General features: G+C 40.1%; 1 protein-coding gene across 3 annotated transcripts in view; it reads right to left on the reverse strand.

Moving 5' to 3' along the window:
- Positions 1-277: 277 nt before the first annotated feature.
- Positions 278-26,828, reverse strand: part of pparab (peroxisome proliferator-activated receptor alpha b) — a 29,277-nt gene continuing 2,726 nt past the window's right edge. The window contains exons 2-8 of one of the 3 annotated variants that reach the window (XM_053318577.1): positions 24,773-24,873; positions 15,272-15,520; positions 12,738-12,901; positions 10,054-10,192; positions 6,473-6,672; positions 2,142-2,595; positions 278-1,959 (exon numbers count right to left, since the gene is read on the reverse strand). In XM_053318577.1, the coding sequence (XP_053174552.1) occupies positions 1,715-1,959; positions 2,142-2,595; positions 6,473-6,672; positions 10,054-10,192; positions 12,738-12,901; positions 15,272-15,479 (1,410 nt within the window). In that variant the 5' untranslated portion in view covers positions 15,480-15,520; positions 24,773-24,873 and the 3' untranslated portion in view covers positions 278-1,714. Of the gene's footprint in view, positions 1,960-2,141; positions 2,596-6,472; positions 6,673-10,053; positions 10,193-12,737; positions 12,902-15,271; positions 15,521-18,271; positions 18,332-24,772; positions 24,874-26,828 lie in introns of those variants that run through there. The other 2 variants (XM_053318578.1, XM_053318575.1) reach the window with 2 other exon arrangements.

Consider the following 26,828-nt stretch of genomic DNA (forward strand, 5'->3'; position numbering starts at 1 on the left):
GGGTGAGCAGTCAGTGAGAGTTGTGAGATTTAATTTATGTACAGTGCACTCTATACAATGTGACATAATTCTAAAGACAAGGTCTATTTCAGATGAATGGATTTTGATAAATTCATGATGATTTTAGGAGATTTTGGTAGGATAAGTCTTCTTTCATGCTCATTTACAAGGGGCAGTATCATAACATATTACAGGAGTGGCCTTTTTACATATGCATATGCCTTGTGACTGTCCTTGCAGAGCCCATAAATGTAGGTAGATACCAGTATCTTTTGATTTTGATACTGTTTACCAAAAATTACCAGGCCAACCGCAAAAACATCACAGACCCTTTTTCAACCAAAATGACAAGTGTGTTGATCTATCATGTCATACATTTTTTTCTCAAAGAAACAAGGTAGATTAATGCTTTTCATTTGCCGTCGTATACAAAAATGTTTCTAAAAAACCCTGAATCTTAAGCAACTGCATATGTTACCAGTAATGAATGAGATATCATTTTGAGGAGGGATTCACTGAGTGAGAAACTGATGACTGATTTATACCAAATCCACTTCAAGTGTACTGGTATTTAAGGTTGTAATGCGGTTTATCTTGGTGTTAGCCCTTGAATACCACAACACAAAACAGGATGGAGTGCCAAACATCTGTGCATGTGTTTTGTGAAGAAGGCAGTGAATGGAGGTCCAGTATAAAATAGTGTGATACTACATTTCACAGGCATGCTTGTGCTTCAGATTTGCATTGTGGTGCATTTACACAGTGAATCTGTGTGCCATTTCAGTCTTGAACAACTTCAAATTTCCAAAGATTTTGCAACCTTACTGTGAATTGTAAAAAATGATATTGCCTGTATAGTTTGTGGACATTTGTTGAAGCAACTTGAGTCATTTGTAATGATAATCTAAATCAAGTCTTCCTGGTATCTTGTTAGCAAGAGGCATTGATCATCTCAAGACTTAAAGATAAATATAAACAAAGTATGGCTTGACTTACAGTACAAAAAAAAGGATTATGTTCAAGAGCCTTGGGACACCACAGTTGTGTCGCTTGGTATAGAAAGGTAAAGAAACATGCTGGAGGGCTGGTGCATAGATAACCATAACCACCAACCAACATTTATTGATAGCCAATTTGACAGAAGCTGCCTTCCCGCTATCATTACTGTCTTAATGTTGCTGCTGCCACTGAAGTCACTTGGGTGTTGAGAACTGTGAGGGAATATGGCTCTTTGCTCTTTGACATCGGTATAAAAATGTACTTTCAAACATACTGCTGGAGTGGTGACTATCAAGTTCACTGTCTCATTTTAGGGCTTTTTTCAGGTCGGTTTAGGAATAACCACAGAGGTCACCTAAAGACTTCAAAGTTGCATTTAGTATTTTTTATCCAAGAGTTTGGCCAGAGGTTACATACACGGGTGTCTAGATGGAGGCTCAATCAGCTGTATATCACATTTCAAGGTCCACACAATGGAGTGGAGATCACTGCATCAAACTAGGAGAGCCACCAGCCTCTTGCCTGGGCTTAAATAGGGCTTCTTGTACCGACAGAAGCCAAAGCTAACTCTTGCTGCATTGGGGGAGGGGGGCGAGGGGAAGGGGGTGGGGTGAAGTGGTTCAACCCTAGCTTATGGAGGACTCTTCTTCTTCTCCTGTCCCTGAAAAAGGAGATGGTCCGTAGAGTGCCTCTCCTGGTTACTCCTCCACAATTCTCAGTACATGTCTCTGTAAATCTCCTGCAGGAGTGGGTGCAGTGAGGTGTCTTCTGTCTTTTTGATCTCTTGCACCAGCTGCGCGTGCTCGGTGACTAACTGCCGGAGGTCAGCCAGTTTCTGCAGCAGCTTGGGGAAGAGGAAAGTGTCGTCGGGATGATTGGCCAGAAGATGGAGCTGTAGCACCTGCACAATGCTTTCTTGCATTCGTTCAATGTGCCCCACGTTCACCAGGCCTGGTCGGTCTAATCACACAGGAGGCAAAAAAGTGAGGGTCATAAACATAATTTCGTATTAAAATGACATTTTACAAGAATGGCGTTACAATCTCTTAATTTTCTGTGATATCAAAGCACATTGTGTAAAACAAGATGGTAGACTGCTTCGGATTAATAGCTTTATTAGGACAAAAGATAATTTCCCTCACCTCCACAGCAGATGATAGCAGCCACAAACAGAGCCAGGTCACTGTCATCCAGCTCCAGTGCATTAAACTTCATGGCAAACTGGAACTTTGGCTCCATCATGTCGCTGAAAGGCCGCCGTAGGCTCTTGAGAAACTCCCGGGTGATGAACCCTGAGCCATACGCTACAAGAAGCCCATCCTTGTTCATACAGGAGGCCAGTAGGGCAAAGAGGGCCTCATACACGCCATATTTCAAAAGAGTCACCTGATCATTGAGGTCCAGGCTTGAGAACCCGGGGACGGACTTTGCAAATTCTGTGAGCTCGGTGACCGTTTCCACCGAGGTGCATTGGCAGCAGTGGAAAATTCGAACTTCTGCCTCCCTGTCCTTTAGCATTCCCGCCGAGCCGACCATCTTTGCCACCAGTGTCTGCTCTGCCAGCTGGAGAGTGTCCATGTCATGGATGACGAAAGGCTGTGAACAGAGTAGAAAGACACACTCGTTTGAACTATATGTGGAAAGCATGTTTAAAAATAGATTCCCTATTGAAATGCACACATGACTTGTACTGTGATTTTGGGATACATAAATAAACCTGACTATACTTGACGAGGCTACATGGATATGGAAAAAGCTGATTCAGCAAACCTTCCTACATGAAAAACTGTAATGATAGTAGTGTTTACACATAATCCTTACTGAAAGAAAAGCCTGCAGCCCTTATTGACAGTTGAATATTTACACGATGACAAATTTACTCTCCTTGACCCTGCAGCTATGTAATTATGTATGTCATTCTTAGCACTTGGGTTTGAAGTGCAAATAGTGTTTCTAGAAATATAAGCAATGTGGGCTTAAACAGGGGAAAACTCCAAATGTCAAAAATAATTATCTTTTGATTCATTTGAAACTATAGGCCAGTGTATAAAAACACTTGCAATAAAAAAGAAGGAAAACTAATCTAGTGGGTCATTTTAGCTGCGTCACTGTTCCCACAGTGGACACGTTACAACATATGATGAGCAGCTACACCTGCTGCTGCACGTCAGACCAGAGTTCTGACTCATGAATGCCGTGCTAAACGTGGGCTAGAGTAGCAAGGGAAGGTATGAGGCACATGACATGTTTTGCTGTTTAATTTGGTAGTAATTCTAAGCCAACACAACACTTGATCATCATAACCTGTAGCCAATACTTTGTTATTCATCTCAGTTCCAGAATACCATAACACAATGTTGCACCAGAAGTGCTGACACAGGCCTTATGCGCATGGACATTGTATACAGTAAATAATTTTTTTTTTCTCTAATAGATACTTTTGTTCTTTTTGGACTCACTGCCTGAACTGGAGCTATGTGGTCCTGCACAAGCACATGAGCCCATATAACCTCAGAGGAGACCTCAGTACTTTGGCAGGTAAGAAAGGCACCAAGTCCACAGCCCAAGTTGACACTTAAGATGTCTATAACAACGTAAATACTCCCTGTCACTCTGCAGCTACACCCTAATGGATCTGATTTTTTAAAAAGAAATATATACACGGTTTATAGCACTGTAACTGACTGCCTGCTGCAACACACCTGATATTGTGTGTTTTGTAGAAGCTCTCTGATAAAAATTGTGCTGTCTCCAAAGGATAACAGCATTAGAGGTACAGATAGCTAACAACGACAACAACAACAAAAAAACCCAGTTGAATTGAACTCCCTTCCTCATAGAAGTCAATAGACAGATCAATTAAGAGAGAGCTTCATCTATGCAAATTCACAGTTACTTCAGATTTAATTAAAAAAAAAATTGTAGAGTCAAAAACAGTTTTGAGGCAAAAACAACTTCACTTGTTTCAGGACTTTCCAATGGAGCTGCAACGCCAACGTGATTTATAAAGAACTTGGGATTATACTGCGTAAAGAGAATATGCAGTATGGAATACTATATCCTGCCAGACTTATCGTGACTATCGACCAGGAGACCCTAATCTTCAGAGAGTGGGTTCTTAAGGAAAAAAATACCTGACCTATTCGGAGATTGATAGTATTATTGTGCAAGTACATATCCACAGTTTCCCCCCCCCACCCTTCCCATAATTACTTGGTGAGTTATGAGGATCAACGCTTTTCTTTATTTTTCCTCTCACTCTCTCATGAAATATCGAAAATATGAATTATTATCTACATTGATTTCTAGAAATGTTGTATGGCTGCTGTCAATCAGAATGTGAATCAAAAAGCTCAGAAATGGAAGAGTTCTTCACTGATTTAAACCTTCCCACTATTGAGGGGCATGATGTTTCAGTGTGTAATAGAGGAACCCTGATGCACTGTTTGTGGGAATGCCCTGAAGTGAATGGCTAGAAGAATTTATTAATTTAACTGGGAGGGAAAGAGCAGCCGCTACACTGAGGCACCTTGATCCCGACCTGTAATCAGGTGATACTTAAACTCTATACTGGACTATGTGTAAATGGTATTGTTTCCTCCTGGTCTTTTATTGGAGTGAGACTGAAGGAAAAAAAATTAAAAAGGCATATGTATTGATGTAGCCACTTGTTGTATTTATTGATGCCAACCCCTCCTCCCCGATGTTCGTTTGTTGCTTGGTTTGTTAAAAAAACATTTTTGAGAAGTCATAAGAGTCATTTATAAAGCAAAAATACCTAATTTACTGGTTTCAACTATTCAAATATGAGCATTTGCTTATTGTCTCGGATTTAAAATTAATATATAAATTAATATTTCAATATTCATATTATAATCTGTTTACATGCTAGCTTGCTGTCAAATAGCAAGAATACATGTGTTGTGCTGTGTGATGCATCAGCTGCAGGGATGAGTTCATGTGCATGATGCAAACAAAACAGGTGTGCACTTATAAAATCATTGCATAGCACTACAAGTAGTTAAAAATCCACAATCTTATCTTTAAGAATGGCATACTTAACTAGACTAGATTTTATAGTCTAGACATTTAATGAATTAGCCAAAAACATAGCAGGATTTTAACTTTTTTCTTTTCCCATTAAATCATCAAGTGTACACTGTAGACCTGTGCAGCAGCAAGAGTTTGTCATGTTTTAGCGGCTTGTTTTAAGTCTACTTTACATACTATTGCTGGTGATTCATATACTGTACCAGTTAAGTCAGATGATTAAATGATGAAATCATTAGTTGCACACAGATCAGAGCTAACAGTGAGACAATTATTGCTCAGTATTCCTCCCACACATTGAGATTGATGAGTCAAACCTGACAGAAGTCTACAGATGTCTTCTGGCTCAGTTACATGTATAAACTGGATCCCAGTAAGTTAATGATGGAGGATGTACTTTTCCATAAGTGATTAACCATTGCATATAAACCATTTAATCAGCTGTCCTCTTGCAACCCTATCCTCAGGATCTTAAAACATTATATTTCCCAAATCAGTCTCTATCAGTCTTACAATAATGTGAGATGTAACAAATTGAGAAAGCTGTTCTTTCCTCTCATGCTATATATACAGTCTCAGAATGAAAGCAGCAGATCATGTCAGCATGTCAGCACTGATCCCTGGCAAATGGCACAAAATATAACTTTCAGGGGAAGTTCGTCTCTGTATAAAAGTACCGTGACACCACAAACTCTGAAATCATGGGTGGATCAAACAATATGTGCATTTTCAACTGACTGCTTTCCAACGGCTGCAAACCCCAGAGACCCACTCTACCCTAAATGCACACTTATCCATTTGGAAGCTTTGATCTCTGGAATCAGTGGAGAGGGTCTGTGTTTGAACATGGATGTGCACTTTGACTGACCTGTCCCTCTTGACCTATTTCACACCTACATATATCCATTCAGGGTATTCACAACAACTCTGGGCAGCAGTCCCTGACCCCATCCTCATCGACCCCGCTTTTCCAAAGAAAAGAATGCAGAAGAAACAAGGGTGTGAGGGAATGTTTTTTGGGAGGGTTGATGAAAATAGCGCAGAAATAGAGGGAAACAGGCAAAAGTAGATGTGATGGACTCATACACTGACTCTTTATACTGTTTCCGTGCAAACAAACATTTTCTTGTCCAGCTCAGCATGTGTGTTGGCTTGCACTACTGATTGAGAAAGTCATTTCTGTCATTGGCTGGCTACACATAATCTCTAAGGTCTTGTTTGCCAGGTCATATTGAGACATAAATCTGTTTACAAATTTTGAATGTACTAAGGACAAGATTAAAATCACTAAGATGGGGAAGAAGTAAATGAAGCAAGATGACATGAACTCGACCTGTGAGGAAAGAGCCATGAATACACACAGCCATCCACACACATACACAACATCTTTCACTCACCAACCTACTACTCTTAATCAACGTACAGGATTGCTGGTCTTCCCGGTAAGAATGGTTCGAGCTTTTGCCTTGTTCATGTTGAAGTTCTTGAGATAGGCCTCATAAATCTGCCTGGCCAGCGTCTTCTGGTCAGCTACCTGGGGGTCTTCCACCTCCCTGTCCCCCGTCACCATCTCCGCCTTCAGCTTCAGCTTCTCTGACTGGGGCATCCGACCAAAACGGATGGCTGCAGACAGCAACACAGACAGGAAGTCAGATTAAGATAAGAAAATTTGTGCCATTGTAAATCTGTCAAATCACAGATGAAATCTACAGTATACCAAATGTTATATTAGAAGCAATAAATCCATGCCTATATTAGATTTAATATTATTATGATTACACACAGTACCAGTGAATACAATTGAGCACAGAGGAAATAACTGTAAAAGAACAAGGTGGGCACACAGAGTGAAAACCACACGAATCAATGACTCAAGATGCTGACATCATGAAGAATCATTTCCAAACATATACAAGACAGCCCATTAAAAGAAATGAATGATTCCAAAAATATGTAAATTGTGTCCAAACAAAGCTTGCACAGCTAAAGGCCAAGAAGTCAGAAAAATAGATGAGTTTACCATATAAAGGTACTTTCAAAGATAAAACCATCACCTTTTGACAGTTTCACCATGGCTGTGAATGTGTCTAAAATCCTAAATATCTTAAATATCTTAAATCCTAACCAATCTATGCTCAATCACATCTACAATTCCTACTTCAAAGGCAGGTCATATGATTCTGACACTCTGAAAGCCAACTAGCAGAATTTGGAAGTCAGCACTTGGGTATGCAAGTTTCTAAATCAACATGACACAACTAGCAGAGTTTCAAAAGACACCAAATCACATGCAAACACAGATAAACTGACAAAAACAAAAACAAGAGACATACAGTTTATCTTGATGCTTTTCCCCCCATAAAGCACAAATGACAGAAGAAAATTAGCATGAGTAGAATAATAAAGATAGCAGAATCGATATTTAACAAAAAAGGGTAAAAGAATTTTCCAGCTTGAGGAATTTATGAATGAACACAACATACTACACATTACAGCATGTGTTGTAAGGTGGCATCACTTGTGTAGAGTGTGCTTCAATACTATACAAGAGTTGTTTTGTACAAGAGGATAACAGAATCTCTCAGACGGTCTGATCCCATTTGACTAATGAGATTAGAGGTGAACTGCTTTTAACCTCTCCTCACCAATTTATATGGGCACAGACTGGCACACACACACACACACACATATACGCACGCACGCACGCACACACACACACACACACACACACACACACACACACACACACACACACACACACACACACACACACACACACACACACACACACACACACCTCTTTGACAACCCGAGAGACTATTAAAGCATAAATGGGAGATCTGATTTCCCTGTTCTCCAAAAAGCCACCCACTGCTGAAACAAATCCAGCTATACTAAGCAGGGCTGAGCACGGATGAGATACCGAGCCTGTAGACAGCATGAGGGCCCATTAGATTACTGCTCACAAAGTGGATGGATCATCTGAAGCTAGTAAAGCTCCGCAGTAGGCGCCTGGGCAGCAGCCAAGTCTAATTAAGATGAGAGGAAGTGAGTGATGTTAAGCTAAGCATAAGTCCGTTTCCTAAGGGCCAGTGTGAAGGCATGAGTCTGTGACTCAAGCAGGGAGGGGGCCTCTAAGTAGGAGGGGGACGGACTATCATTCTGCTGAATCGTCTGTTTCAGAGGCTGATTTGTGGAAGAAGATTCCAGCCAATTACAGTCAGACGTATTAGTGCTCTGGATCTGTTATTTCCCCACAAACTGCAATAACATTCACTTCTATGTTTATTACAGAGCATCAGTGTGCATGCAGTCAGAGGTTTTGTATTCAGGATTTTATGTTAAATTTATAAAACCGAGCATCAGCTGCTATACTTAAAATATATTATAACAAAATTAGAACACCAATATCAACTCATCATGCTTTTTTTTAAACAACCTCATTATTATGGGATAAGTACAAAACAAAACTTTTCTAAATGCTCACTTTCTGATGATGTCTGAATGTTAATTGATACATCAAAAGAAAAGTCTAACCCTATCTGCTGAACCATTTTTTAAAAGAGTGATCTGGTACAGTCAAACTGCTTGTTGATACAAAGAGAAGAACAAAACTCCAAAATTAATAGTGATGTGGTCTTGTAGTCTGATAGACCTCCAGACCTCAAAAGATTAGGTTGCACTTGCATCTCAAATCTCCTTCCTTGTCCTCTACAGTTACATTTAGGTCCATGAAACTCAATACACATATACCGTAAGAGGAAGTGCAGCTGACAGAAATAATACTACTGCATGGCTTTTAGGCACTACTGTGCTGTGTTACACATTATAGAAGCATTGAAACCTCTGAAGTCAATAAACCCATGCGACAAAAAAATGCTAGTCATCAATATCTCAGTATGTAATATGCTCAATCTGCGCCCTGCAAACCACAAGTTCACGATCACCGGTGCGGAATACTTGCAAAGTATGCAGAGTGTATATGTAAACCCACCAATTGCATTGACCTTTATGATCCTTCTACAAGAAACACACTGACCGACCAGCAAAAACAAGCACTTTCATACCCACGCATACACACAAAACGTCATCTCCAAAATTCAGAACTTCTTTCCTATCAGGATATTGACATTGACCAAGGGTCAGCATGCCATGTTGTATGTTTACACAGTTTAAACAATAATATTCCTGTAATCCAAACAAAGACAAGTGACACTGAGGAGGAAACCTGATGTAAGGTTTTTAGGAGAGACAATGTTGTGTTAACAGCAACAGGGTATTATTACCATTATATATGCAAGTTTGTTTTTCTCTGTGACCATCAAGACGTAAGGTTAGAATTTGGAGGAAAAGTCACAGAGTGCAGGGTTGCTTCCAGCGTCCCGTGACAATGTTAGGCATCATGCATGATTATTTAGCATTATCAAAATTATTATAGTCACTTTAGATATAAGAAAAATACTATTAGTAGACTACATAGCAGGCTCATTTGAGTTTTATAGTGACAGAACAGATTAATCAAAATATTACTTAGTCATGTGATAGTCTTTCCTGTTCACAAAGCTGTACCAAAAGGGTTGAATGGATTCAAACATTGTAATGCAATATGTGCTACACACTCAGACACAAATACAACATGTGTTCTACAGTACATGCATGAGTTGTAGATCTCACTGGGTGTTTGTTGAATGTTGAAATATAAAAAAAAAAAAAAGACATATATCTGTATAATGGATTAGTCTTCAGCTAGTGACTTGCCTTAACATGCAATGTGACACCCAAAAAGGGTATCAGATTGCTTAATTGTGCTTCTTATGTATGTGCATGCCTGTACAATTAATCTTGGCATCTACACAATTGTGGGGCTGTGTTAAGTAGTGTGTGTTTACAAGTAACAAGAAGCATGCACGAGTATGTGTGTGCTTGTGCATGCGGCGTGCGTGCGTGTGCTGCTGAGCTTGAAGCACTGTCTAGACCTGCCCTGCCCTGCCCTGTAGGACTCACCGTTGTGGGACATGCCCACTGACAGGCACTTCTGGAAGCGGCAATATTGGCACTTGTTGCGGTTCTTCTTTTGGATCTTGCAGCGGCGCTCACACTTGTCATACTCCAGCTTCAGGCGTATGGTCCTCCGAAAAAAACCCTGAAGGAATTAGTGGGCAGACAGACAGACAGACAGACAGACAGACAGACAGACAAGTTCAAAACCCAAACATTTTATGCTGCTTGTAGGAGGAAAACACGTAATCACTGCTGATGTTTTGACAAGTACTTTTATTTATAAGCATAATCGAGAGCACCCTAAACCACCAAATCAGTCAGACAGGAAAAAAACCCCAAAAGAAACCCCAACCTGTTTTAGTATAAAAAATAACTATTGACCAACACTTTAAGAAAGAAGTCATTAGAAAATAATATGGATGGTGTGTGACAGTATCAGACACATTGTTTCACCACCAGTTTCTCCTCACTTACACAACCTTGACAAAAAAAAAAACATTTATCTTTGGCGAGAAACTGATGGACCGAGTGGCGTGTGTGCAGTTGACTGGAGGGTAGAAAAAATGCCTGGGGAATTGCTTAATAGCACATTTTGCCATACTTAATAGCAAATTGTAATTTTTTCCCTGAAACTGTCACCAAGTGTGCCAAAATACATGCAGACACCCAGACCCACACTAAGTATGCACAAATGATCATACGATACAAGATTACACAGGATTACATGTATGACCATGTGAGTGCAAGTTAAGTCACTCTCACCCACTAACCCCCAACCTCACGTGCAAACACGCTCACACAAATATACACACATAAAACAAGGGTCAGAAATACAGAGAAGGACATGTGGGCTTCATGTTGACGCTGCAAGTCATAAAAGATCATTGCACTGACATCACAGGGGTCAGCTTGCTCCTGCTACTGTTACACAACCAAGTAAGAGGGAGAAAACATGCCCGAGAGAGGATGTGAAGTCATTTTATTCAAGATTATCCTTTGGGTCCTACAACACATGCTACTTTTGCCACAGTGAGAACAATTTTGGTTATTTCACATTATTGATTTGATTGTTTGTCTGTGATCTTTAAGCTGTTTGAAAGCATTTTCATGTGCTAATAAAAATTATAATTAGAATAAGAATCTAAAGCAGATTAATTTTGTTTTTTTTGAGCATTAAACTAAGCAGGCATTTTTTCCTAACTCTAACTTCGACTGGTGTAGCATCTCTTCAGTTTGTGCCAATAATCTGCATATTTTTCCTTTTTCTTTCCACTCTGCATATTGAAGATATCAGGTGTTATACACACCATGTATACCATTATGCTGTGATCACAACTACCTTGGTTCAATTCTCAATGAGGAATCTGTAATTCCCCATTTCTCTTGCCCTTCATTTCTGTTCACCTTTGTATTATAGGCGATATGCCCAAAACTACTTGGAAAAATCTGTTTGGAGGAGCCTTTGAACTCAGACATGCTTTGCTGCTCATTATGATGGAATGGAATCTATTTCAGTGGATCTCTTTTCCATTACCCTTTTGTACTTCATAGGTAACTTCTGATAGATGTGCCTTTAATGGCCTTCCTTTAGGTCATTTCTACACAAATTTACCTTGACCTTTGTGATAACTTGTGGTTTTACAGTTTTACAGCCCTACTACTTCACTCTGGACAAGTCACGTCTTTCACTCTGCCTGGTGGATAGACAAAGGCCTTTATCCAGTGGAGACAATTACGTATCAATGCATGGACACACAATTACACATACAGTATATCCACTATTGCATGCAAACAGAGAAATTATCTACTACTACTGCCCACATACACTCAGAGGCCTGTTGCTATAATGTGAAAATGTATGTAACAGCATGTTAACATATGGAGTTACTGAGTTTATGTATCACTTCCTGACATTCATACACCCACTCCTGTCTTGACTTTTTCATTTAGCTGTGCTCTGTGGATTTTCACTGCGGATGTGTAAAAAAGTGTCTCGCTTCAATTGCTTCTTTTCCTTCTGTTTTGCTCCCTTCACTGACTAATTGAAGCAAAAAGAATAAGAATACTAAAGAATATTTAAGACTGAACAACAACAATGCAATAATATCATATATAATAAAATATTAATAAAACATAAAAGGCACAAAAACACATACATACACACTTAATCTTTGTCCTTTGGTAACACTTAAAAAACAGCCTTGGGTTGTTTTTCAACATGACTGGTAAAAAATTAACTGAAAGATTATTGTGCGACCACGTGTGAAGGCCAAGCCTGTTATTTCTGATGCTTTTCACAGTTATCCTTAGTCACAAGACACACTGCCTCTGGATTTCTGACCTGGCATGGCCTATTTTCTTCAGTGTTAAACTTCCAAATATGATACACTGTATTGTCTTGAAATTGGTTACTGTGTATTTAGTGGTCTGCTTGTAGTAGGTAACTAAAACTCAATGTAGAGTGTGAAAATGAAGTAGACTGATTCAGAGCAGAGGCATATGTGAAAGGTTGCCCCATAACAGAATGGCCCCAGTCCAATCTTCACAACAACACCCTTGAACAACTACATGTCCATTAGCAAGACCCACATGTTCTATCTAGTCTTTTTCGCCAACATGTAAGATGAAACTCAAAGAGAGAACCACTTTGCTTATCGTGTAATTTATGCGCACAGTCTTCATCTCACCTTACAGCCCTCGCAGGCATGGACTCCATAGTGGTAGCCCGAGGCACGGTCAGCACACACTCGACACTCCAGATTTAGCGATGAGGTGGAAGATGTTAGGTCCTCCTGGCATGCTGCCACCCCGTAAACAACCGAAGATGGGCTGGATGCTGGGGTTAGGGCATCTACAAAACACCGAGTTCATAGGTGATTAAACATTTCATTGCGCTATTCCCATGACTAATGCTTACATCTTAAAAGCATTAGTAAGCCAATTAAGAACTTCCACATTACTAGAAATCCACACACAACACACATTATTTTTTAATGTCTACAAGTGGTGATCCTGTGGTAAAAAAGCAGAATCACTGAAAATTCAGCAGGTGTTTTAGTGAAAAACGGCTTTCCCAACCAGTCCAGCCTATCTGACCTTCACAATATTGTCACCCCCAACTGAGCATTCAATCAGATGGGACGATGGCCCTCATAGGCCCCTTACTCTTGGTATGAAGAACACATCTAATTTGAATTTGGTAACGCACACACCTCAATGAAAATGTCTGTATCAAGCATTTCTATTGTTGCTGCAGTCTTAATCATTCTTGTTTATATAGTGTGCACATTTGTGTGAGAAACATATATTTGTATTATGTATGGGAAACAGCTGGTATTACCAAATTGCAACAGTGATCCCTATGAAGCACTGATATTTCTTAAACATACTTCAACTTAAACATTTTGAGGTAATAATATGGGTTTACTGAGTATTTTGATGCAAGTGGAGGTCCTTAACAGTAGCCAAACAGCATAACTGGACACTGCCTCCTGTTAACTAATCTCAGGGTTTGCTTGACACAAACTAGTTGGTTGCAGCACGTTGTTCAACTATGTCTGAAGGCAAATGTTTTGACAATGGGGCCCCTGCCATTATAAAGAAGGGTGAGATGTAATAATCATTTAAATGGGGATAATGCTGCATGAATTTCTCCTCAAAAGGCATTCATGGTGTTGCACATGTTTGTGTACTAAACGTGACAGTGGAGTGGAGGTTGCAGTGTGAAGAATGAAAATAGAGACCATGATTTGCTCTCATGTTTTGTTGGATTGGTCTAGAAAAGTTACAAAATTGGTGAGAGTGGAGAGAGTTTCAAATGCTGTTCGATCCGACAAGCCCTTCATTTGAAGAATTCAGCTAAGTAAACATGACCAACCTTTTGTTCTGTTCTTTTTTTATAATGTATGCACAGTGCACAAATTAATAACTATGGAAACGATGATTGCATTTAGCCATAGCCGAACCGGTGGAATTTAAGTACAGTTTGACCTCTTTGGGCCAAAGGGCGACAAAGACAGTCTGTTCCATCACAGCAACTATTCATTCAGAGATATTAGTATGCTGTTTGTGGCGTGTTGCCTGTGACAAGCATAACAGTGTTGGAGTAGTATTACTGTTATTCCTCATGGATGACAGGTCATGTGGTTTGCCATGGGTCACCAATAGTTTCCTATTTCCACCTTGTGAATGGAACATGGTTGGTAGAACTTGCTCAGTACACAAATAGCGAAGACAAAATGGTACAAAACAGTGGCGCTAAGTCAAGCCACATGCGTTGGGAGAGAGACGCCAGAATGGGGATAAACTGCATTTGGCAGCAAGCCTTGTGCAAGTGCACATGTTTTGACTGAGTGTGGACAAGAAAAGCGTGTCAGTGTTTCTTCTGCTCTGTTTTAACACTCCTAAACACCAATAAATCCTAAACACCCTCTCACTGACTTTCCATGACATCATCAAATGTTTCTGTGATGCCTTCTCCAACCACCTCCCTCTCTTTTAGCCTTTCCTTTCTTCTCTCTCACATATACCCCCTACTCTTCCATCAGTTGTTTATCGTCTAAGACCATTCATGGCCCCTTTGCTTGTTGCATAATTTGGTAGTAGTATAAATCTCCTACATGCTCATGGGACTTCTATTCAGGAGGAAACACAGAAGCAAATGGATGTTGAGAGGTGGTGCGTGCTGGCTGAGGAATGTGTGAATTCCTCATTGGCTATGGGGTGAGAAGAAGGGTTAGAGGAAGACAGACTGGTAGAGGGAGTACAGATAATGATAATACAAAGTAAAAAAGGAGGAAACATAGAATGAATTGGCAGAAAATGGGCAGGGAAAAGCCTCAAGAGAGACTCAGTGAGTCTGACATGGACAAGGACAAACTGATTAAGATCAAAGGACAACTGCCCAAAGTTGAGGAAAAGTAGGTCAGTCAGAGTAGAAAAAGACTGTCAAAGGCTTTTGGTAGGTAAAGGCAAGAGGTTAAATAAGCTAAAATGTGTGTAAGTCTTCTCTGAACATTCAGTTGGAGCAAATTAGGGATTAAGGAGCTAAAGCGAGGGACCCCTGCTCTAAAAACAACAACAATGGCAAGAAGATTATGCTGAGCTGCTTTGGACACTGAAATGACAGTGTGGGAGAAAACTGCACATTGTTATCTCATCATATCTTGATGACCTAAATACACAGTATTTTTCAATTCAACAACAGTAAGACTTTCTTCACCTAAGACAGCGGAGCCTTCGGAACCATTGCTGGAGTACTGGTATTCTGGGACATCAAGGGAGCTGAGAGCGCTGTTGCCCATGGACTCGGAGATGTCCTGCAGCTCCTCCATGCTGCCAATGAAGTCATCATCGGCACACAGGGGGCTGCCCAGCACAGAGTCCTCCAGGGGTGAAGGGGGGTGGTAGTGGCTCTCCATGTCGACCATCGTGGTGGAAGAGCGGGCAGTCAGCACTCTCAATCATCAGACTGGAGATCGATGTAAAAGGGGAGGGTGGAGGGGGAAAAAGAGACAAAGAGGTCAAAGAGGTGATATGCAAACAAAGGGAGGCAGACAGAGAAAGACAAGATAATAATTTCACCTCTGTCAGAAATTCACTGCATCATTGCATCTTTGAGTGACATCATTATCAACAGAAAAAGTGAATTATCTCAGGCACGGTTGGGTTACATTTGGGCTTTTAAGTAGTGGTGATGCAACGTGAGCCCATCAACACCAACAGGTGACGCATGTTGCTATAGTGGGTCAGCAGGTGATGAAGGAATGAAGGACATAGAGTATCTTATGACACAACACAGGCCCCTCCATTCCCCTGAGCTATTAAATCCAAATACAGTAACCTTATCCTAACAAACCTTATAGTACTGCAGAAAGAGAAATACTGAGGACAGAAGGAGAGACTGAGTGAGGCAAAGAGACATGTGGAGGGATGAATGTAGGTCACTGGGCTGGCTTAGGCTGCGCTGCGATAGGAAGGCTGGGTCTGGGCTTGGCCTCGAGAGGACATGACAGACAGGCTTGTAGCTGGGTGAGATTTTGCTGAATTGCACAGTGGGGAAAGGGAGGAGCAGCAGAACTATTCTTGAAGGTGCACTAAGAAGTGGGCTTGCCTTGTTGGCTTAAGCCCAACAGAAGGAATGAACCTTGCATCATATATTCAAACTTCATATATCCGCATGTAAACTGGGTCAATCTTCAGTAAGCCCTTTCCATCAGGCCTAAGATGGAACGCTAAGAACATCAAATGCTGTGGGGGGTTTGGGGGGAGGGGGGAGTGGGGTCAGGGTGGCTAACATAGCCAGTCACCCTGACTGGCTATAACATAGCAGCTGCTGGTTGCTCCCAGCCGCTCCACACTTTTACACATGACCGCCTTTAGTTTAACCTTAACTTACCCCTTACTGTGTAATGTACTGTAGGCAATTTGAGAAGAGAGAGTGACTGCGTGTTGAAAAGTTTCTGCCCTCAGTCCTCCCTGTGAGTCTATTTAAAAGATCTGAGGACAGAAATGAATGGTATCCCATTGAGTTAGCTCCTGAAAGTACAGTATAGTTAATTTTCATGGAGCTTTGCCTTGAGTGCAGAGGGAAAATAAAAAATAATAACTTACTCTCATTTAAACCCTTTTGTAAAAGAAAAAACTGCAATAATCAAGACCAGTGCAAGTAGGGACACACCAGTAGGAGGTAAGCAGGTGGCATGACAAAAAGCAGATGAACGATATAACTCAAAGTTTGAAAAATATCAAAAAAATATATAATTGACAAAGGCAAGACCGAGCTCAAAGTCCAACCAAAAGGAATAATATATATGGATGTGGATATGGATGAACTATCACAGATTTACATTTACACCAATTACTCTGCTGTAATTAAGGCACATAGCAGAGGTGGAACAAATAACAATTAGCTTATTTGCTCATGCACTGAGAGTATGTGAATCTTCAACTTTTTCAAATCTTAAAGAGGGAACTGAAAGGTTTACTCTGGCAATGTAGTGCTGCGCTTCCATCAAGGTGGGGTATTTTTTGCAAGTGACAGAAAAAAATCTGTGCAACAGAGGCTGAGATGTTCTGACTTAAGCTACTTTTCAAAAACACTGGATCTTAGATTTCCCATAATGCAATTCAACAACAGCATCTTTCAAACGCCATGTCATAAGTTTCTGTAAAAAAATTAAGTCTCCAGGCTAAAGCTAAGATAACCCTAATAACATGAAAGCATTATACAGCTGTTTTCATTTGCTGATGATGAGTAAACTGATCCTCATGTGTAAAATCGGTGGAGTGCTATTTTAATAGTAACATGGTATGCACATTCTGGCACGCAGAGGTCAAAGACATTATAATCTCTCTTCTCTTGTATGGGATAGATCTACATCCTCATGTCAACTAAAACTGATACAAAGTAACAATGCATTATTTATTCGCAAATGGAATTTAAATACATACTTTTCAGGGTTGGAGCCATTGGGAAAGACAACATGGCAATTAATGAACACCACTTATAAGCAGTAGTATTTAGTATTTAGTAGAGTCGACTGCTTTTTGTTTTTTTACACATTGTTTTGGTCAAGAAGTAGAAAAAGAAATCTCAATAAATTACTAAATACATCATAAGGAATCACAGTCCTGGAGAACTGAACCAAACCTGATAGTAAAGAAGATTCCCATCCACTATATGAGAAGAGGCCTGATATGTGAGCTACTCGCTCTACAATATACTTGTAATTCTGAATGGAGGCAGTGTTAGCTCTGCAAGGATAAAGCAAACCTCTTTAGCATTCAGCCTCCAGCTCCTGACCCTCAGGTCTTCTTTAGAGGACATCCTGTTTCATACACTCACTTCACTCAACACTGTCTCATTATCATACTGCTTCAAGGGGAAAAATAAAGAAGCTTCTTGGCTACTGCTTGACCAATATCCATGCTGTCTTTTCAGATAACACTCCATTAACCCAGGTCAGTATGGTGAGATCAATTTGTGCTTGCAAATCATTGAAGAACATTTTTTTCTTTATTACAAAACTTTTGAGTGGATGTATGTTTGCTGACACAGTCCAGATATAGATCAATGTAAGGTTGAGTAGACACTGAAGCTTTGTGTCAATAGACACCAAGAGCATGCATGGCATTCTATTTAAATAACATATGTTACTCAAGTCCTTTTCTGAACTCATGACCCCCTTCCAGCAGCTATGAACCAATGGCCCAAGCTTACCTCGTGTTGTCACCAACATACAACTTGAGAATGTAAACACAGGTGCTTAGCTGCAGACTAGGAGATTGAGACGGAGAGATACAAAGAGAGAGAGACATGGGAGGTGGAATGTCAGTAAAGCTACATTACAGAGTCTTTATCAATAATGTGGGTGACACAGAGCAGAGAGTGAAAGAAAACATTGGTTCCTACGGTAACAGCAAGCCTTTGTCCCATAGGTCAAGACCTCTCTTATGCTCACTCAACCAAGTCTGCTAAGGGCACTGCACACACTGAGAGGAAGATGAGCAAGGTCATATGGGTTTGTGTGTGTGTTATGGTTGGGGTTAGGGTCCAAAAGGGGAGAAGGGGGCTACACTGACAAAGGCCCCCTGACCAAGAGCCATGGGGTCTCCATGGCGATGCCATGGCAATGTCGCCATATGGATCACGCTTTGAAATGAACAGTAGAGGGCAGGAAGCAGGCATATGAAGACAACCACAACCTACAACCACTGGAATTCAATATTGCATTGAAATCAATAATTCCCATTAAAGTTTGCAGCAAAAATAGATTAAACGTGTGTATTAGCAAGTCCGTACCAGTGATCATAGGGCCGGATGTAGCAGTGGAGCATAAATAATCCATATAGTCCGATGGATTGCTTAACATGGTCACCCAGCCCTCCCCCCCAATGTTGTATACATCCATCTCAGTCAAGACCTACATTAGACAGACAAGTCATGAAGCCACTAGTAAGCTCCAGCTGAGGCAGATAAACATGCTCTGAATGTGACCCAGGCATGTAGACAACCTCCTACTATCCCCACAGGAGAGGACATAGAACAGTATGAAGTAAGTTTACACAGCCGTCTGCAATCTTAGACTAAATGATCTACAAATCATGTGCATCGTTGAGCTGATAGTCTTTTACAGTCTCTCTGGTGCCATTCATCACTCAAAGGGATCATGCTCTCTGCTCCTGTGACATCTCTACATCCACAATGATGGGTATCTAGCCGCTAAGAGGGTATAATCACACAACCTCTGTAACTATTGTCTCTGGGGCATCCAGTAGGTCCATGCTTTCCAAATCCTTCAAGGACAGGGACAATCCACAGCAAAGAGTGTGATAACAGGACCATAATAAAAGATAAAGCTGGCAACAGACTAATGCAACAGAGGTGTGTATGGGCTTGTCTTGCCAAGGTGTGGAAAAAAAACATTATTGGAAACAGTGTAGTGTAAATACGGGTGTACCTACATTGGAAAGGAAAATACATAAAAAGAGATAAATATCTCATGCGTTATTTGTGTACTGTGTTAGAATGAAATCTGAATCACCAACAATCTATGAAATTAGTTTAGTTAAAGACTGTTGTGTGCAGTATATACACCAAAATTAACCAGAGTAAACAAAACTCTATCACCCTACCTTCTTCACCCAAAAACTTGGAATCTTCATGCGACTTTGACAACATCTGACATCTGACAACATGCCATCCAGCTCTCTCCAAGAGTTTGTATAATCATTCAGTGTGTGTTTGGGTGCATGTCAGAGAGACCGAACTACAGGTTAATGTTTAATCCACCCATCCTCTGGTCTGAGTGCTGACAGACCTGTAAGACTACGGGGCCCTAGGGGACATAATGGTGGTCTTAGAGCAGGAATATGGGCTGATGGGGCTGTCCCACTAACTCTGCGTGTCCATTTGTTTGGAGAGGTCTATGAGCTCAGCCTGGACCGTGCCCGCAGAGTAAACACTCAAGTGACCCTTTATCACTCAGAGCTGATATGCTGGCCGGTGCCCTCTTATCATTATAGCGACTGACCAAAGTACAAGCTGGGGCAGTGATTGACATTGGACTTTAGCTGTAGTTTGTGACAGGTGAGCCATATGATAGCTAACAGTTCAATCATCCTGTTATCAGGTCACTAACCTTGTCATTTCACGGTCAGTGATAGTGACGATCACATTGCTATTTTTAGACTTGAAAGTCCATGCCGTGTGTTTGCAAATGTTGGCTTCTAAATTATAAGTCAGGTATATTTTACACTGTTTACCACTTGTAAATGCATGCTATAAAGTTGAAGATTTTTTTTTCTCAGTTTCCATTCATTTGTGCAATATGAAAGTCTACTAACAGACTCTTGAAACAGTTTGACCTGTGTTATCATCACCATTAATGTCAAGTCTCCATTCATTTTTGTCAATGTTACTGTTATGTGGCAATACAGTTTAAATAGATTGATTAGAAACATCTGCACTAGATTACATCATAATGATGATGTAACTGAAAAACATTAACTTGATGCAATACACAATTTAAGTAACTTTCCACTTTCTTGTATGTAAATGAGCTGAAACAATGGCTGCCTGGGACAGTTGAAAAACATGCATTTAGATGTCTAAAACACACCGCAGCATGCCTCACCACGAGATCCATTTAGTATTTGTTCTGGAGTTTTCATCATCATCATATTACATGATTTTTAGCATCATCAGCATTCATGCATTCATGACGGTGCAGAAGTTTGCACAGTTGAAAAGGAACTCTAAAATGTTCACATTTCCATGTCTGAGCCCTTTGTGCTTATACAGCTGTGTCCATTGACTTCATAGAGGAAATCCAAATATACATTTATACATGATTTTAAGAAAATGGGCCAAAACATGAAAAATAAAACACTGGCATGATGCTTTACGTGTTGGCTGATATGTTTATTGACATATAAAAAAGCTGTTAACACCACAGGTTAAGCCAAACGAGATCCAGAAGTATTAAGTCATATTAATTATTAGTAGAACTAAACTACCCCTTTTACATTACTCTCAGCATATTATTTTAATCCTGAACTGCATACAGAACAACTTTTTTTGAGATAACACCTACCAGTTGTCTCATCAGTTTGTTTACTCAGACAGAACAGCCTATTACCAGGAAGCATGTCAATAGATTTTTAAACCTCCCTGATATTTTACATTTTTGGTGATTGGTGCAAGGAGTATGTTTGTCTACACACGTGTACAACAGTCCTTATAAATTACATGAATACATCTGAGATAAAGTACTGCTCTTGACTTACTTAACTACATCACTCCTCCGGGAGCAACTTCACTCAAAATAACTCATATTTTTTAACTACAGAGGTTATTTACCAATTATTCTATTTCCAAATGTACAGGCTTTGTGATTTTTATAGAGGACAACTGTTACTCAAGATGAGCTCTTGCTTTAGTTGTCTGCAAATCCAACACCCACTCTTCCATTGAGTTGAGAAATAAAACAGTAGGTTACATAATGCCCAGTGGACTCTGACCTCTGGATTGACAGCGTGTTCAGTGTCCAAATAATAATTAAATGTTCACACATGCTCACATTGTCAGAAGACAGAGCCCATACTGTACAAACTGACCATAAAACACAGCAGAAGGTGCAATGTGACATTGTATCACGTTACCTCAAAGGTCTATGGTGACCTGACCCTTCACGCTGGCTGTTTATAGCACACATTTACGTGGTGGAAAGTGTGCCTGCATATGTGTGTGTGTTGTGAAGCCAAAACAAGTGCATGAAAATAATAAGACATTTTCAATATGAACAAAAACTTTGAGACATCCAGTGAGTTCTATTGTTGATCATGTTTGATTTTTGATTGTTAGTTTAACCGAAACAGATGGCAATGAAGAAAATGTTTGAAATCAGAATTCAGACATGAACTTGGGTGTGTGACTGCATACCATACTAATAAAGCCAGATGTCTTAAATATTTTGGCTTAGGGTTTGTCAGAGTAAGTAAATGGTGTTCAAATAGTTGCATTTTTTTATAATTTCCTGAAGTATGTTTAACCTAACCAGCTGAATTTATCTTCAAATGTGTTGTTTCTAATAAGGCTGCAAAGGCTGAGGCATGACTGTTACAATGACCATTTCACAGCATACATATTAGATAAACATTCCGAATAACATGTACATAATTAGTTTGCATGCTTAAGGAAACTCATCTGGCTCAGAGGGCCAGAACAAAACCAGTGAAGGGAAAGTGATTTAAAGCAGTCATGATATACTGGTGGCAGAATTCAATACTAGAGATGGGTCTGATGTATGAGCAACGGTGGGGTCACAGAGAAACAAGGAAATGATACAGCTGCTGTGTAACCTTGACCAGTACAGCCATGGCTTAGCAAGCTACACCCCTGTGTTACTTGTATTTGCAGCTGAAACAATGAGAGGCTTGACCCTCACTGTTCCCAGCTGCTAAAAATCACCAAAATTACCAATCGCTAATGACAACGACCTTAAGCAACACGTCTATTCTGTGTAAAAACACCGGTTCCTGGCTGCCACTTTCTGTGTTTATTTCCAAATCAGTCACAAGGATCAAGCAGGGTCACCATTACCAAATGTCCCTGCACTACATCCAAACTTTAAATATTAGAGTGAGGAAACTGCAGAAATTATTTACAGCTGCTTTATCACTTAACAGATGCAGGCTGGTGTAATAGCATAGCATTGTATCTACTGCAGCCACAAGTGGTACCGGATTATGAGCTGACAACACTAAGGTGCCTTTGTGGGTCACCTTAACTTGCGCTTTTTTATGATCTACGCCATCATTGTTGTTAGGCTTATTCTGTATAACGACTTTCATGCCATTGCATAATATTACTAGTTGCATGATAAGCATTAAGCACTTAGGAAAGGAACTGCAATGCATGTGGATATGGCTTTCCACAAGCTTTTTAATGTTTTAGGATGGTATAAATTCCAGCGGTGTGAAGTTTAAATATAAAGACCAGCCAGTTGGAATATTATGTACAGTTTGCTCTAAACACTGACACAGACAAATTTAGGAAGTAGCACATTCCTCTCTAGAAATAAAAATATTCAGTGTGTGATCAGCACAATGTACTGTACATATTATGGCTGGTGACAAAGAGAAGGGAATGTTCAAGTGAGTCTGTAACACTCTACCAGCTGCTCTGTCCCCAGAGGCTCTGCCAAGATACAATACCCTCATCCCCTGGCAACAGAGGGATACAAGGAGCAGACAAAGCTTTCAGTCTGTAACTTTGACAGACCTCTTTGAGCACAGTACTGTCAATAAAGACTCACATGTATGCCTGTTGTGTGCAATAATCACTAATTCAGTACTAAAATGATAAGTCAACCCGTCCTCACAAATTAGTTTCCTGTCAAATACTTCCTGGTCTCAACTTCTCATGTCTGACAATGATCTGATTTGTATATTTGATATCATTATTTTTTAGACATACTATATCCTTCTTACAGACTAAAAATAAATGAGAAATGTGCACATTTATTCATCATATTAATAATAAATATATTGTCAACTGTTATAGTTTTACTATTACATTATCCCTTCTCCTCTCCCATGCTAGCTTGTCAAAAAGTTAAATGCATTGATTCTCTACAACAACATTCCAAGATTGTTTTTACAGAGTTTCTATATTACTGAAAAAAAGACAATGCCAGAGTTTAGAAATTGCCCAAACTGAGATGAGAACAGCATGAAGCAGGGAGCATTTCTCTCTGCTCAGACAGCTGTGTGTCTCTTATTACATTTTCCAGCATGACACTGGAGTCCTGAGTTCCCCCTTTCTGCCTGCCAAACCAGCCTACGTGTTTGTTGGGAGGCATGCAGCACACAAGGCTGGTGACAGAACAACACTATTTTGCTACTGTAGTAGGATCAGTCAGTGCAATTTAAGACCAAAAAGTTTGGCTCTTTTTTTCTACATGCAGGAGTCGTCATCATTAGCAAACCTTAACAAAACACCATCACCTCATTAAATAGAAGCATTGGCTAGCTTTGTTTAAAACCCTAGTTCAGCTGCACAGATGGGTATGCTGAATATGATAGCTGAAAGAGTTTGCTCAAGTGGTAGAAATAGCGATCTTCATCCAACACAATATTATTGCCTTAACCTTTGGCATGGTTATCTGTCATGGTCATAAGCACAGTCAATATTCATATAAGTGTCAAAGACCTCAAAACAAGCAAAACTGACATCAGATGATAGCGATAGAAGCCTTGTCTTTTGTTATACTGTAAAACCAAAGTAAAATTAGGTCAACTCTTTCTTTTTAAGATGTTTCTGTCTGAGCTGATGAGTAGACCTGAAAGAGAGTAGATTGTGCCTGTAATAGAATTAGAATGTGACAATAAGACCAGGGATAGGTCATTGATGAGGATTTCCACCAGCCTCGGCTCACGTGGATGCACATCAGATCGCACTGCTTCAAGCTGACAAGAAAGAGTAAACCTTAAAACAATGTATCTGTCTTGGACAAACTGGTTGTTGAGGAGATGACATGAGGCACACTGACGTAAGCAGAACGGAAACACAGGATTGAAAGAGACAGAGCTTGCTGTGAGAAAGACATTTCTTTTCGAGAGACCAGTTAACTCCTCATGTCAAGCTCCTCTAGGTACGAATTACGCTTACATACAGCAGATCATTAGCACAAACAATCTCCTCTCCAGAGCTGCTTACTGTAAATCTGGCTAGAGGGTGCCAATCCTATTCAACCCAGAGAGACTTTACCATAAGGAAGACTCAAAGGGGACTAGACCTGGCTCAGATGAAGGTCAAACCTGGGAGATAGAGGACACAAGTTGCAAAACAAACAGACCATAGGTGTCTACAAACAGCCAGTTATGCCAAGACCGAACTCAGACTGAAAATAGCAACTAGTTAAAAGAAGAAAACTCAAATAATGCAAACAGGGGTTGGGGTGGGTGTGCCACTACAGGTTGGAGTGAAAATGAGAGATGTGATGAAGTTAAGCTTGAATAACACATCTATGAGTTTGAAGGCACAAATACCAGGACTTGACAACTGTAAGGTAAACAGTAGTTCACATTACAAAGCAAGTGAACAAGCAAGCAAACATTCAAGTGTGTGCGAGAGCAAGAGTTTGATTGGCAACTATAGAATTACGGCAAAAGTTCAGCCAGGTTTAACTTTTATGGCACCTGCACTTTTTTTCAAGGTGCAAATTTAGAAACCTTACTGAAGAAAATCCAAGAAGTGTATTGGTGGGGCTTGTTGCTCTAGGTACTGGTGTGACGATGAAATACAAACGCTTATCAGATGCAAGAGCACAGAACAGAGGTTTACAATGCAATGAGAAAGGATTGTACTGATCTGGAAAGTAATCACAGAGGCAGTCATCCATCTTTTGTTGCAATAATCATAAGGTAAACAGTAGAAATACATTGTTTGTGTTATAGATTCATCTACTAGGAATGTGCACTTGCCCTGCCAATGATGTTGCATTGTCATCCAGCAAAAGTTGAAGCAGATTCAACCTTTGTTTTTGGCATAAACCATAATTGTGTCAACAGAATGGCTCCATTCAAATAATGGGGTTGCTTTTTCGTTGATCTTTTTAAAACACATGGCTAATTTCAATCTGGATGCTGGCTATGAACTCCCCAGTAGGAAACCCACTCCCTGCAGAGTCATTTCTCTGAGGTTGCTCTCACAGGTGACAAATACAAGAGGTACCCCTGAACCTGCAGAGTGGTACCACTGACCTTTGCCACGGAATCTAAAAGAAGTGGAATTATATTCTGGAATTTAACTTACTTTTACTTTTAATGCAAAGAAAACAATTGCTTCATGCTGAAATCTGAGACTTATCTAACACATGCTCTCCAAACTATGCATGGCACCAACATATTTTCCAATGTTTGTCTACCATTGGAGTTGCAGGGATTTGAAAAATTGGCCATTGGAACGAGGTTCTTGTTGGTTAGGATACTAACAATACATCTCTTTATGGACCCACAACAGAGACATACGATAAACTTTTGAGACTATTTGACTGGTGAGGGAACCAGAAAGTCCTGTTTCAGGACAGAAGAAAAAACCCTGCCTCTCACTCTGTTTATCTCTGTGTCTTAGTCTGTCTGTCCAGGCTGTCAATGGAACCAGGCAGAACCTGATTACAGGTCTCAGGTTCCTGGAGACAAAACTGTGAGTGCAGAAAGAGAGCAGAAGTACAAGTGGGAAGAAAATAACTCTCTAAAGAACAAGTAGTGCAGGTTTCCTGAGGTTGAGCAAAAGAAGCAAGCACACACTTTGTCTGGGCAAGGTTCAGACAGTTTGTTTCAAAAGACATTTTATATGCATTGTGAGTGAGAGATAAGGCTATCTCAGCACTAAACCTTGTAATTTAAAATATTGTGGTCACTGGCTTATGCAATATGCAAGATGTTATATTATGTATTCAGAGCAAGTGAGATACATCATCCTGTCCTACAGACACCAGATCTGAGTGACAAAAAACATTCATATCAATGGTTTCTTTAAAATCTGCATTCAATATAAAAAGCATATGTGGAACCATTCATATGAGAAAAAACACTGTGTTTGAGAAACCATATGAAAAGATATGAAATGCATGCAAATGTATCCGACTTCATTTGATTGCACTGATACAGTAACCGTTGCCCATTTGGCATTTAAACGTAAATTAAGGTTTAACTTTTATGGCACCTGCACCTTTTTCCAGGTGCAAATTTAGAAACCTTACTGAAGAAAA

This window comes from Scomber japonicus, chromosome 5 (genome assembly GCF_027409825.1).
Source record: "Scomber japonicus isolate fScoJap1 chromosome 5, fScoJap1.pri, whole genome shotgun sequence".
In the NCBI taxonomy this organism is placed as follows: domain Eukaryota; kingdom Metazoa; phylum Chordata; class Actinopteri; order Scombriformes; family Scombridae; genus Scomber; species Scomber japonicus.